The sequence below is a fragment of the Schistocerca gregaria genome, chromosome 11 (genome assembly GCF_023897955.1).
Source record: "Schistocerca gregaria isolate iqSchGreg1 chromosome 11, iqSchGreg1.2, whole genome shotgun sequence".
Classification (NCBI taxonomy): domain Eukaryota; kingdom Metazoa; phylum Arthropoda; class Insecta; order Orthoptera; family Acrididae; genus Schistocerca; species Schistocerca gregaria.
Genome location: NC_064930.1, coordinates 113684183 through 113698499, shown reverse-complemented (window position 1 = coordinate 113698499; position 14317 = coordinate 113684183). Strand labels below are relative to the sequence as shown.

Here is a 14317-nt window from a genome sequence, read left to right as displayed (position 1 = left end):
ACATCATTCCGTAATTTATTCAGTTTCCAAATTTATACTGACTTTTTGATCACCCGGTATATAGCGCTGAAAAATCTGCAGTTATCTCACCAGAAATATTCAAGTATGTATTGTCATTTGACTTTAGGACTCTGTATCTCAGAATGAACAAAAATGGACTTTTACCACTATTGAAATAAGGCCTTCATATACTCTTCACTGCTATTGCTGCCAGCTATTTTCTGTGAGTGGTTATTGCATGTTGACGTCGAACACAGGCGGTGAATGCGAGTACAATACAGTCTGCATGGTCATTAATTTGCGACTTGAACAGCAGGGAAACCAACGCACTTCCCTGAGGGACACCCGATAGTGCCATAGGCTTAATCTCGCATTTGACTGACGCGTTCAATGTACAGACATGGAACTGGTCAGCATATTCCGCAAATCGTGAACTATGGTTCATTTTACGTTTTTTCTTCGGTCTGAGAACTTTTTTTTAAAAAAAAGAAAATACTCAGTAACTATCCCACGAGAAAGCATTTCTTGATTGCTGTGGCGAATTTCTGACAAGCGAGAACAGTTTCCTTATTGAGGCTATGACTACACACTATGCGATCAGTGGAGATATAAGATGGCATGCTGCGTCCGCCGTATCAAAAATTTTCGTAATCTAGTCACGGATTGAGTGCCAAGTAGGAGGAACAAAGTTAGAACAGGTGGACGTTTTCAAGTACTTAGGGTGTATATTCTCACAGGATGGCAACATAGTGAAAGAACTGGAAGCGAGGTGTAGCAAAGCTAATGCAGCGAGCGCTCAGCTAAGATCTACTCTCTTCTGCAAGAAGGAAGTCAGTACCGAGATTAAGTTATCTGTGCACCGTTCAATCTTCCGACCTACTTTGTTGTATGGGAGCGAAAGCTGGGTGGATTCAGGTTACCTTATCAACAAGGGTGAGGTTACGGTTACGAAAGTAGCTAGGACGATTGCGGGTACTATAACTGAATTCTTTTATCTCGGCGGTTCGCGCATGCCCGCCCAGACGTGGGAGATAGCTGTGTTCGCAGTTGTACGCGCCAAGAGAAGCAGCGCCACAGCATAGTATAGTTCGCAAACTTAGATTTAGGGGGGAGCGCGAAAGTAAAGCCACCACGACCGCTTTAAGCCTTACGCTGCTACAGAGACGTGCTCCCCGCATTTTGTCATCACTGCAGTGCTCGCCTGTGCAGACACACGGTGTTCCGACTGCTTTCACACACTTATCATTCGTTTTCACAAAAACTATTTGGACCAATTTTTACACATCTTCTTGACTGTTACGTTCCTCCCCATAATTTTGTTTCGATGTTCAACGCAGTTACTGTGCAGCATTAGATATAGTAAACCATTGCACGAAATTTTGAACAGTTTGCAGAGGTAAAAGTCCACCGCGTATACTTTCCGTATGGTCGATTTTAGTTGCCGCAAGAAATTTCAAAAAATTACATTCGAACGAATAAAATTCATGAAGTAAGACACTTCGATATTGTTCTTAAATACATAAAATATTAAGCACGGAACAAGGTTTGAACACAGAACCTTTCGCTCAACAGCCATACACTTTAACCATTACTTTTTTTAAATTTTGATCGTTGTGTTTGGTCACCGCGGACGTCGCAAGACATCAGTTCAAGTTCGTTTGTTGATCCTTCCACTCAGTTTTTTATTACAGAGGCCAACCGGCTCTCTGACCGAACACGCTGAGCTACCGTGCCAGCGGTTACGCTAACGCAGCTCGTCATTCAATGCATCTCCCGAAGGACTTTAAAATATCACTCAAAATACCGACAAACACTGTTGGTATGATTATGAATTACTCACGTTTCGTCGAAGTACAACAGGAAATAAACAATTACCTGCTGTTCTTTATTGCGAAAAATCGGTTAGTGAGAATGATACAAACACCTTTCCTTGCTATCGCCTGAATTAGGAGGCTTATTGCTTGTTTGGTTTAATTAGTTAATAGAATATGAAGCGACTGGTATAAAGAATACTTTTTCCAAACTTTCTATAAAAGAAATTCTGCTATCAAGACATTGCTTTCGTTCAGTTACTTTATTTATGACTGAACGTTTCTAAAACTGAAGACACTCGTCCGTGCTCTGCACTGCAGTCGAACTCTGCCAACGTCGCTCTCTGTTCATTGGCTGACTGCGTTTTGTGACGTCAGATGCGCAGAACGAACCTAAACTCGGCCGCCCTCGTAAATGACGCGCACTTTAGTAGATGGGAACAATGGCAGGAGGGTGTCCACAATGAGGAAATCAAAGAAGAACTGGGAATGAACTATATAGATGTAGCAGTCAGGGCGAATAGGCTTAGATGGTGGGGTCACGTTACATGCATGGGAGAAGCAAGGTTATCCAAGAGACTCATGGGTTCAGCAGTAGAGGGTAGGAGGAGTCGGGCAGACCAAGGAGAAGGTACCTGGATTCGGTTAAGAATGATTTTGAAGTAATAGGCTTATCATCAGAAGAGGCACCGATGTTAGCACTGAATAGGGGATCATGGAGGAATTTTATAAGGGGGCTGTGCTCCAGACTGAACGATGAAAGGTATAATCAGTCTTAAATGATGATGATGATGATGATGATGATGATGATGATGATGATGATGATGATGATGATATAGTCACAAATTTCGCTTGAAATCCCATGCGACCGTGGTTTTGATAATGACATGATGTAGATGTGGTACTCATAAGGGGACCGCGCCTATTCGTCACCGCCGATTTCGTCCAAATTTATGGAATAAACCAGAAACTAAAGTGAGAGAAGTGGGACCTCCGGGTGACGATGTCTTTAACAGTTAGTACAGCATTGTTGGCGCGTGTCGGGCGAGCGAGGCACGAGCCATTTGTGTTGGCATAGTTTCCGGTTAGCAGAACACGCAGTAGAGTGAGTACAGAACCGTTGGGTCGAGTTCCCTCACGGAAACCTTTTATTTTCAATTTTTACGTCACCTACATTTGCAAATACACCGAATTAATGATTAATATACAGTGTGTCCGAAAAGATTTTCCCTGATTACATAAAACGATAACTCAGGCTAGAAGTAAAATACAAATATGAAACGTGTGTCGAATTGTTTAGAACTATAAAAGATTTTTTTCTGTTTTAGGTTCGCAGTACGTAATTAGTGGATGAGGTGCAGTGACCAAGAAGCCGTGTTAACCAATCAGGAGGCGGCACAGTGTGTCCTGTGGTACCGTGAGACACGATCACCGACCACAGTGCACAGACACTTGCAGACAACATTTGGAAGGAATCCAACTGATGTCAAGACCATTAAAGCCTGGTATGAGAGGTTCAAGAACACAGGATCGGTTATTGACCTTCCATGGTCTGGTCGACCGAGAACCTCAGCAGACGGGGTGGAAGCTGTGAGGCAGTCTTTTCTCCGAAGTCCGAAGAAATCGGTGCACAGGGCCACACGCGAATTACAGATGCCAAAAAGCTCTCTCCGTGACATTTTACACAAACGTTTATTGTTTCGTGCATATGAAGTGCGAATCGATCAGGCCTTGTTGCCCAGTGACAGTACACGTCGATATGACATTGTGGTCGAAATGCTGTCGCGTATTGAGCACGATGATGGTTATGTCAGACGAATTGCCTTTTCCGACGAAACGAACGTTTTGGTCAGTGGAGTAGTAAATCGCCATAATGTGCGCACATGGGGTTCACAACCCCCTGGCGAGGTCATGGAGTGAACCAGAGGCAGTCCAAAGGCGAATGTTTGGTGCACGCTTTTACACGATCAAATTATCGGGCCATTCTTCTTCGCTGAGGCTACCGTCACACCTGCAGTGTATCTGGACATGTTGCAACTGTATGCTGTTCCTCAGCTGCTTCAGTCTCGCCCCGATGCCTTGTTTCAGCAAGACGGTGCAGCGCCTCATTGGGGTTTGGACGTCCGTGCCTATCTCGACATGACCTTTCCTGGGCGACGGATTGGTCGTGATGGGCCAACGGTTTGGCCTCCACGCTCTCCTGACATAGCCCCACTAGACTTTTTTATGGGGTTATGTCAAGGACGAGGTCAACCGAACACGTGTTCCAGATCTTGAAACCCTGCGGCAACTGACAACCGCAGTCGTTGAATCGATCCCTCCAGTGATGTTGGCTCATGTGTGGACGGAAATTGAATGTCGCCTAGATGTGCTACGTGCTACCAAGGGTGCTCATGTGGAAGTTTACTGACGTGTGAAAAAAACTTTGATTAGTTTCTAAACAATTAGACACCAGCTTCATATTTGTATCTTACTTCTAGCCTGAGTTATCAATTTATGTAATCAGGGAAATACTTTTCGGACACCCTGTATAGTATTTATTCATGTCTTTATAAGAGGCGTAAGAAGGAAAGGCAAAGAGTAAATTGGGATTGCAAATAAATCTCCAGGAAGGTATCGCTAAGTGCACACGATTATGTCGTATGTGAAATTAGACACTTTCTCTACTTTGTAGTTCATGATTTACCCATGCTGAGGCGATATTCATCGTAAAGACACGAGAGGCAGTAATTTTCTCGGAATTTGCACCCGGAACCTACTGTTGTGTGAAACTCCCGAGGATGGCTACATGAACTAAAGGAAGACCAAGACATAATTTTTTAGCTCTCTCTCTCTCTCTCTCTCTCTCTCTCTCTCTCTCTCTCTCAGCGATCACAGGCCCTGTAGATCATGCGCTGCATCGAGTATCTGCTTCCACCGCCTTCTATCTCTCGCAGTCTCTCTCCACCCTGTCGAAATTCCTAATGCTGCGATGTCCTCCTCTGTGTCATCTTTCCACCTTGTAGCAGGTCAGTCCAATGGTCTTGTAGCCTGGATCATTCCTTCAAATGCTTGCTTGGTGATTCTGTTGTTTTGCATTCTGGCCACGTGTCCAGCCCATTGCAGTCTCCTGCTTTTTAATTTCTGGATAACAGTGGTTTGCTTCATTAGCTGATAAATTTCACTGCTCTTTCGAATTCTCCATACGCCATTCTCCAACACAGGTCACCAGATTTTTCTCATTACTTATCTTTCGAAAACATTCAGTTTTTCTCTTTCATTCTTTGTTAATTGTCCAGCTTTGTGAACCGTACCGTACTATGGGGCAGATAACAGTGTTGTACATCATCTTTGTGGTGATTCACAAACCTTTACTTTTGAGCGGGTTGCTTAGTGAGTAGAGACATCTTCACCCTGAGGCTATTCTTTCATTTACATCCATTGTTATGATATTTTTACTGTGGAAACAGTTCCTTCTAGGAAAGTTGTTCGCAGAGTTGTCGTGCAGGCTGTAACTGCACTTCTTTCCCGTAACGCATTTTCCTTTGCCTTCCCTTTCCATGAAGTTTATGAGAATATTAAGAAATGCAATATATTCAGCACTAGTCAACTTCATTTTTCGGTGTAAGTAACGCAAATATTGAAATTAGAAAAGCCCAAAAAAAAAGAAATTAAGCACAGGGGCTCGACGCAGCGACCTATGTATTACGATCACGCAGTCTTACAGCTGCTCCAGCCGTTATCTGGCTAATACGCCAACATGTTGTTGTTGTTGTGGTCTTCAGTCCTGAGACTGGTTTGATGCAGCTCTCCATGCTACTCTATCCTGTGCAAGCTTCTTCATCTCCCAGTACCTACTGCAACCTACATCCTTCTGAATCTGCTTAGTGCATTCAGCTTTCGGTCTCCCTCTACGATTTTTACCCTCCACGCTGCCCTCCAATGCTAAATTAGTGATCCCTTGATGCCTCAGAACATGTCCTACTAACCGATCTCTTCTTCTAGTCAAGTTGTGCCACAAACTTCTCTTCTCCCCAATCCTGTTCAATATTTCCTCATTACTTATGTCATCTACCCATCTAATCTTCAGCATTCTTCTGTAGCACCACATTTCGAAAGCTTCTATTCTCTTCTTGTCCAAACTATTTATCATCCATGTTTCATTTCCATACATGGTTACACTCCATACAAATACTTTCAGAAATGACTTCCTGACTCTTAAATCTGTACTCGATATTAACAAATTTCTCTTCTTCAGAAACGCTTTCCTTGCCATTGCCAGTCTACATTTCATATCTACTTCGACCATCATCAGTTATTTTGCTCCCCAAATAGCAAAACTCCTTTACTACTTTAAGTGTCTCATTTCCTAATCTAATTCCCTCAGCATCACCCCACATAATTCGACTACATTCCATTATCCTCGTTTTGCTTTTGTTGATGTTCATCTTATATCCTCCTTTCAAGACACTATCCATTCCGTTCAACTGCTCTTCCAAGTCCTTTGCTGTCTCTGACAGAATTACAATGTCATCGGCGAACCTCAACGTCTTTATTTCTTCTCCGTGAATTTTAATTCCTACTCCGAATTTTTCTTTCGTTTCCTTGACTGCTTGCTCAATATACAGATTGAATAACATCGGGGAGAGGCTACAACCCTGTCTCACTCCTTTCCCAACCACTGCTTCCCTCTCACGCCCCTCGACTCTTATAACTGCCATCTGGTTTCTGTACAAATTGTAAATAGCCTTTCGCTCCCTGTATTTTACCCCTGCCACCTTTAGAATTTGAAAGAGAGTATTCCAGTCAACATTGTCAAAAGCTTTCTCTAAGTCTACAAATGCTAGAAACGTAGGTTTGTCTTTTCTTAATCGTTCTTCTAACATAAGTCGTAAGGTCAGTATTGCCTCCCGTGTTCCAACATTTCGACGGAATCCAAACTGATCCTCCCCGAGGTCTGCATCTACCAGTTTTTCCATTCGTCTGTAAAGAATTCGCGTTAGTATTTTGCAGCTGTGACTTATTAAACTGATAGTTTGGTAATTTTCACATCTGTCAACACCTGCATTCTTTGGGATTGGAATTATTATATTCTTTTTGAAGTCTGAGGGTATTTCGCCTGTGTCATACATCCTGCTCACCAGATAGTAGGCTTTCGTCAGGACTGGCTCTCCAAAGGCCGTCAGTAGTTCTAATGGAATGTTGTCTACTCCCGGGGCCTTGTTTCGGCTCAGGTCTTTCAGTGCTCTGTCAAACTCTTCACGCAGTATCGTATCTACCATTTCATCTTCATCTACATCCTCTTCTATTTCCATAATATTGTCCTCAAGTACATCGCCCTTGTATAGACCCTCTATATACTCCTTCCACCTTTCTGCTTTCCCTTCTTTGCTTAGAACTTGGTTTCCATCTGAGCTCTTGATGTTCATACAAGTGGTTCTCTTATCTCCAAAGGTCTCTTTAATTTTCCTGTAGGCAGCATCTATCTTACCTCTAGTGAGATAAGCCTCTACATCCTTACATTTGTCCTCTAGCCATCCCTGCTTAGCCATTTTGCACTTCCTATCGATCTCATTTTTGAGACGTTTGTATTCGTTTTTGCCTGCTTCATTTATTGCATTTTTATATTTTCTCCTTTCATCAATTTAATTCAATATTTCTTCTGTTACCCAAGGATTTCTACTAGCCCTCGTCTTTTTACCTACTTGATCCTCTGCTGCCTTCACAACTTCATCCCTCAAAGCTACCCATTCTTCTTCTACTGTATTTATTTCCCCCATTCCTGTCAATTGCTCCCTTATGCTCTCCCTGAAACTCTGTACAACCTCTGGTTCTTTTAGATTATCCAGGTCCCATCTCCTTAAATTCCTACCTTTTTGCAGTTTCTGTAATTTTAATCTACAGGTCATAACCAATAGATTGTGGTCAGAGTCCACATCTGCCCCTGGAAATGACTTACAATTTAAAACCTGGTTCCTAAATCTCTGTCTTACCATTATATAATCTATCTGAAACCTGTCAGTATCTCCAGGCTTCTTCCATGTATACAGCCTTCTTTTATGATTCTTGAACCAAGTGTTAGCTATGATTAAGTTATGCTCTGTGCAAAATTCTACCAGGCGGCTTCCTCTTTCATTTCTTTGCCCCAGTCCATATTCACCTACTACGCTTCCTTCTCTCCCTTTTCCTACTACCGAATTCCAGTCACCCATGACTATTAAATTTTTGTCACCCTTCACTATCTAAATAATTTCTTTTATTTGATCATACATTTCTTCAATTTCTTCGTCATCTATAGAGCTCGTTGGCATATAAACTTGTACTACTGTAGTAGGTGTGGGCTTCGTATCTATCTTGGCCACAATAATGCGTTCACTATGCTGTTTGCAGTAGCTTACCCGCATTCCTATTTTCCTATTCATTAGTAAACCTACTCCTGCATTACCCCTATTTGATTTTGTATTTATAACCCTGTATTGAGCTGACCAAAAGTCTTGTTCCTCCCACCACTGAACTTCACTAATTCCCACTATATCTAACTTTAACCTATCCATTTCCCTTTTTAAATTTTCTAACCTACCTGCCCGATTTAGGGATCTGACATTGCACGCTCCGATTCGTAGAGCGCCAGTTTTCTTTCTCCTGATAACGACATCCTCCTGAGCAGTCCCCGAACGGAGATTCGAATGGGGGACTATTTTACCTCCGGAATATTTTACCCATGCCTCGGGAAAAATTACGACCGTAGTTTCCCCTTGCTTTCAGCCGTTTCCAGTACCAGCACAGCAAGGCCGTTTTGGTTAATGTTGCAAGGCCAGATCAGTCAATCATCCAGACTGTTGCTCCTGCAACTACTGAAAAGGCTGCTGCCCCTCTTCAGGAACCACACGTTTGTCTGGCCTCTCAACAGATACCCCTCCCTTGTGATTGCACCTACGGTACGGCCATCTGTATCGCTGACGCGCGCAAGTCTCCCCACCAACATACAGCGTGACAATTATTGAACTATATGGAAAAAACGAAAATTAGTTACTAACCAGAGCGTGCACACACTTTATACAAGATGTAAACGTCACTACAGATATTCGAATTTAGGTGATGACACGTTCAGTATGCCTGCCATCACTGGCATATTCTGCACGACACGCTAAAGTGTGGCAACATCGACGCCCTGTCGATCTCCTGAATGGGTGTTTTCAGCTCAGCAATGGTTTTGGGGTTGTTGCTGTACACCTTGCCTTTAAAATAGCCCCACAAAAAGAGATCGGAAGTGTTCAGATCCGGAGAATATGGCAGCCAATCGAAGCCGATGCCAGTGGCCTGTGGATACCCCAGAGCCAGAATGCGGTCCCCAAAGTGCTCCTCCAGGACATCAAACACTCTCCAGCTTCGATGGGGTCGAGCTCTGTCTTGGATGAACCACATCTCGTCGAAATCAGGGTCACTTTGGATGATGCCGATGGCCGTCCAGTGTGGCCGAGCGGTTCTAGGCGCTTCAGTCCGGAACCTCGCGACCGCTACGGTCGCAGGTTCGAATCCTGCCTCGGGTTGGTTCAAATGGTTCAAACGTCTGTGAGCACTATGCGACTTAACATCTGTGGTCACCAGTCCCCTAGAACTTAGAACTACTTAAACCTAACTAACCTAAGGACATCACGCACATCCATGCCCGAGGCAGGATTCGAGCCTGCGACCGTAGCGGTCACGCCATTCCAGACTGAAGCGCCTAGAACCGCACGGCCACACCGGCCGGCTGAAACAGTTCTTTTAGTGGAACCCACATAAACATATCCACAGCTGCATGGGATCCTATACACTCCAACTTTTTCCAGTGGTTTCCGAGCGTCCTTGGTAGGCTTAAAGTAGTCCTGTATCTTCCTGGTGGGCTTGTAAATTACGGTAATATTCCGCTTCGTCAAGATCCTCCCTATTCTTTCCGTTACATTTTTTTAAAAAACGACAGGAATACCTTAGATTTTGCAGTAGCCTGTACGTCACTATGATTTCTGCGTGGCTGTCTCAACGCACGTTTTATTTCGGCGGACGAATATCCGTTCTTCGTTAGTGAATTGTGGAGATGTTCCATGTCAGCGTCGAGTTACTCAGGTTCACAAGTATTTCTAGCTCTGTCCGCTAACGTCTTGATAACACCCCGCTTCTGTTTATAAACGTTTGGAAGAGCACAAGGGCGATTGTAGCAGAGGAGAAACGGAACGATCAGCTGTTGCGCAGCATTCTTCCTAGCCAGGTAACCACCATATTCGTTTCGAGGAGACGCAAGTACTAGCGAACACAAGCGGATATTACGGAAGGCTCTACAGGGAGGCAACCGAAATCGCCAAACACCCTAATAATTTCAACCGAAAGGAGGGGGGTTGAAATTAAACGGTAGATGGACGCCGGTGTTGAAGAAGACGTCTACCACCCGTCCACCACTGGGTGATGGCAACGGCGACCGCTACGGTCGCAGGTTCGAATCCTGCCTCGGGCATGGATGTGTGTTGTCCTTAAGTTAGTTAGGTTTAAGTAGTTGTAAGTTCTAGGGGACTGATTACCTCAGCAGTTGATTCCCATAGTGCTCAGAGCCATTTGAACCATTTTTTTTTTTTTTTTTTTTTTTTTTTTTTTGCAACGGCGATCGACGGCAGCGGACAGCGGCCAGTTGCACTGATGTTTCCAAAACACGTGACGTCACGCCTCGGACACGGAATTTAGCGGCAGTCAGTAGGAAACCAGTGGGTGTGTTGGACCTTGCATCGAGCTACGGAGCCCCCTGAAGATGTCTCCCGGAGACGGGGACGAAACGGTGGGAATTGACACAGAATTCACCAACCGACCACGGCATAACAGCCCGGATAACTATAATGGACATGAGATTTCATATTGTTAGGGGCGACTACGTTTTAGGTGATGAACAGCTTTGCCTGCTTGCCCGTTTTCCCTCGGCTGCTTGTGTGCGAGACTTACCGGAGGGCGAGGCGGCGGCGCTGGCGCCCTTGAGCTCTGCGCGGATGGCCTGCACGGCGCCGGGGCTGAGCCTGGTGGACAGGTTCTGCTGCAGCTGCTCGATGTGGTCCAGCGCCCTCTGCAGCGGCACTTCGGCCTCGCCCTCCGGAGAGCCCGGCATCTCCCCGCCGGACGTCTCGGCTGCGCTGCTCTCCTCCACCTGCGGACACGCCCTCTCCAGTAACCCAAACTCGTGAAAACCGCAACGCCCACCAGCTGACCTGTTCTACACCACAGGACACGAAGGATCAGGGTTATCCAGCAAACACCCGACCTTATGCTGTCATTTACACTACTGGCCATTAAAATTGCTACACCAAGCGGAAATGCAAATGATAAACTGTCTCTGACAGTCCAGAATGAGATTTTCACTCTGCAGCGGAGTGTGCGCTGATATGAAACTTCTTGGCAGATTAAAACTGTGTGCCAGACCCAAACTCAGGACCTTTGCCTTTCGCGGGCAAGTGCTCTACCAACTGAGCTACCGAAGCACGACTCACGCCCGGTACTCACAGCTTACGACTCACGCCCGGTACTCACAGCTTTACTTCTGCCAGTACCTCGTCTCCTACCTTCCAAACTTTACAGAAGCTCTTCTGCGAAACATGCAGAACTAGCACTCCTGAAAGAAAGGATACTGCGGAGACATGGCTTAGCCACAGCCTGGGGGATGTTTCCAGAATGAGATTTTCACTCTGCAGCGGAGTGTGCGCTGATATGAAACTTCCTGGCAGATTAAAACTGTGTGCCCGACTGAGACTCGAACTCGGGACCTTTGCCTTTCGCGGGCAAGTGCTCTGCCAACTGAGCTACCGAAGCACGACTCACGTCCGGTACTCACAGCTTTACTTCTGCCAGTATCCGTCTCCTACCTTCCAAACTTTACAGAAGCTCTTCTGCGAACTTTGCAGAACTAGCACTCCTGAAAGAAAGGATACTGCGGAGACATGGCTTAGCCACAGCCTGGGGGATGTTTCCAGAATGAGATTTTCACTCTGCAGCGGAGTGTGCGCTGATATGAAACTTCCTGGCAGATTAAAACTGTGTGCCCGACCGAGACTCGAACTCGGGACCTTTGCCTTTCGCGGGCAAGTGCTCTGCCAACTGAGCTACCGAAGCACGACTCACGTCCGGTACTCACAGCTTTACTTCTGCCAGTATCCGTCTCCTACCCTCCAAACTTTACAGAAGCTCTTCTGCGAACCTTGCAGAACTAGCACTCCTGAAAGAAAGGACAGTGTTCTAGCAGTAGCGGACACCAGAAGATCCTGAGAAAGATACCAGCACAGCAGAGGGGTCGAAACGTCGAACATTTTAGACGAAACATGACGCGGCCCAATAACCTACAAGATTTTAACTTCACTAACGGCCACGAAAGCCTGCAGACTTAGTTAAACTGTCGTTTACACTCACCTGTTGCTGAGGTCTTCGGGGTGTTGGGGCGTCTCCAGCGGCTGTGACTTCTTCGCTAGACTGCACTCCCTCTTGAGGGTACCTGTCTTCTATTCCTGCTTCTTCCCGTTCGCCTTCCTCCGGATAGACTTCGTCTTTCGTCAGGACGAGCACGGTGGAGACGGCGGCGTTCGTCGGGTCTGTCTCTGGCGGCGGCGATGACGACGGCGTAGACTGCTCTGCAAAACCCAAACACAGCATGGGTTCAGGTTCAGGTGAGGTCGACCGCTGAAACTTCAGCAGGTCCAATGGTACCACGAAAGACACCCAGGCATAGATGTCTCAATTTCGTGTATCCCGTATAGCTGAATACCGATATGCGAGAAGAAGTGTTAATGATCGATTACATACATTGCGATAAATTACTACACTGTCTCAGATTAACCGGCCACAGACATCAAAAATGGAATGCCTGCATAGAACTACACTACTGGCCGTTAAAATCGCTACACCAAGAAGAAATGCAGATGATAAACGGGTCTTCATTGGACAAATATATAACAGTAGAACTGACATGTGATTACATTTTCACGCAATTAGGGTGCATAGATCCTGAGAAATCAGTACCCAGAACAACCGCCTTTGGCCTTCATACCCTGGGCATTAAGTCAGAGCTTGGATGGCGTGTACAGGTACAGCTGCCCATGCAGCTTCAACACGATACCACAGTTCATCAAGAGAAGTGACTGGCATATTGTGACGAGCCAGTTGCTCGGCCACCATTGACCAGACCTTTTCAATTGGTGAGAGATCTGGAGAACGTGCTGGCCAGGGCAGCAGTCGAACATTTTCTGTATCCGGAAAGGCCCGTACAGGACCTGCAGCATGCGGTTGTGCATTATCCTCCTGAAATGTAGGATTTCGCAAGGATCGAATGAAGGGTAGAGCCACGGGTCGTAACACATCTGAAATGTAACGTCCACTGTTCAACGTACCGTCAGTGCGAACAAGAGGTGACCGAGACGTGTAACCAATGACACCCCATACCATCACGCCAGTATGGCGATGACGAATACACGCTTCCAATGTGCGTTCACTGCGATGTCGCCAAACACGGATGCGACACCATTGTGAAGCTGTAAACAGAACCTGGATTCATCCGAAAAAATGACGTTTTGCCATTCGTGCACCCAGGTTCGTCGTCTCTTACACCATCGCAGGCGCTCCTGTCTGTGATGCAGCGTCAAGGGTAACCGCAGCCGTGGTCTCCGAGCTGATAGTCCGTGGTGCTGCAAACATCGTCGAACTGTTCGTGCAGATGGCTGTTGTCTTGGAAACGTCCCGATCTGCTGACTCAGGGATCGAGACGTGGATGCACGATCCGTTACAGCCGTGCGGATAAGATGCCTGTCATCTCGACTGCTAGTGATACGAGGCCGTTGGGATCCAGCACGGCGTTCCGTATCACCCTCCTGAACCCACCGATTCCATATTCTGCCAACAGTCATTGGATCTCGACCGACGCGAGCAGCAATGTCGCAATACGATAAACCGCTATCGCGATAGGCTACAATCCGACCTTTGTTAAAATCGGAAACCTGATGGTACGCACTTCTCCTCCTAACACGAGGCATCACAACAACATTTCACCAGGCAATGACGGTCAACTGCTGTTTGTGTATGAGAAATTGGGTGGGAACTTTCCTCGTGTCAGCTCGTTGTAGGTGTCGCCACCGGCGCCAACCTTGTGTGAATGCTATGAAACGCTAATCATCTGCATATCACAGCATCTTCTTCCTGTCGGTTAAATTTCGCATGTGTAGCACGTCATCTTCGTGATGTGGCAATTTTAATGGCCAGTAGTGTACTTAAACCTAACTAACCTAAGGACATCACACACATCCATGCCCGAGGCAGGATTCGAACCTGCGACCGGAGCAGTCGCGCGGTTCCGAACTGATGCTGCTAGTACCGCTCGGGCACCGCGGCCGGCTATCCACGAAAGAAATGGATTATAAAAGACCTTTTAGACCGACACTTGAGCCTTTTCGTCATTCTAGCACACTTACGAGACAGGCAAGATCCAACGAAGAGCGGCCAGTACTGTTCAATCTTTCCATAGAAGAAGC

General features: G+C 46.0%; 1 protein-coding gene across 1 annotated transcript in view; it reads right to left on the bottom strand.

Annotated features, from left to right (window-relative positions):
- Positions 1 to 14317, bottom strand: part of LOC126295230 (uncharacterized) — a 2305622-nt gene that overhangs the window by 1877280 nt on the left and 414025 nt on the right. The window contains exons 5-6 of the mRNA XM_049987579.1: positions 12210 to 12427; positions 10758 to 10956 (exon numbers count right to left, since the gene is read on the bottom strand). Of these exons, the coding sequence (XP_049843536.1) occupies positions 10758 to 10956; positions 12210 to 12427 (417 nt within the window). The remainder of the gene's footprint in view (positions 1 to 10757; positions 10957 to 12209; positions 12428 to 14317) is intronic.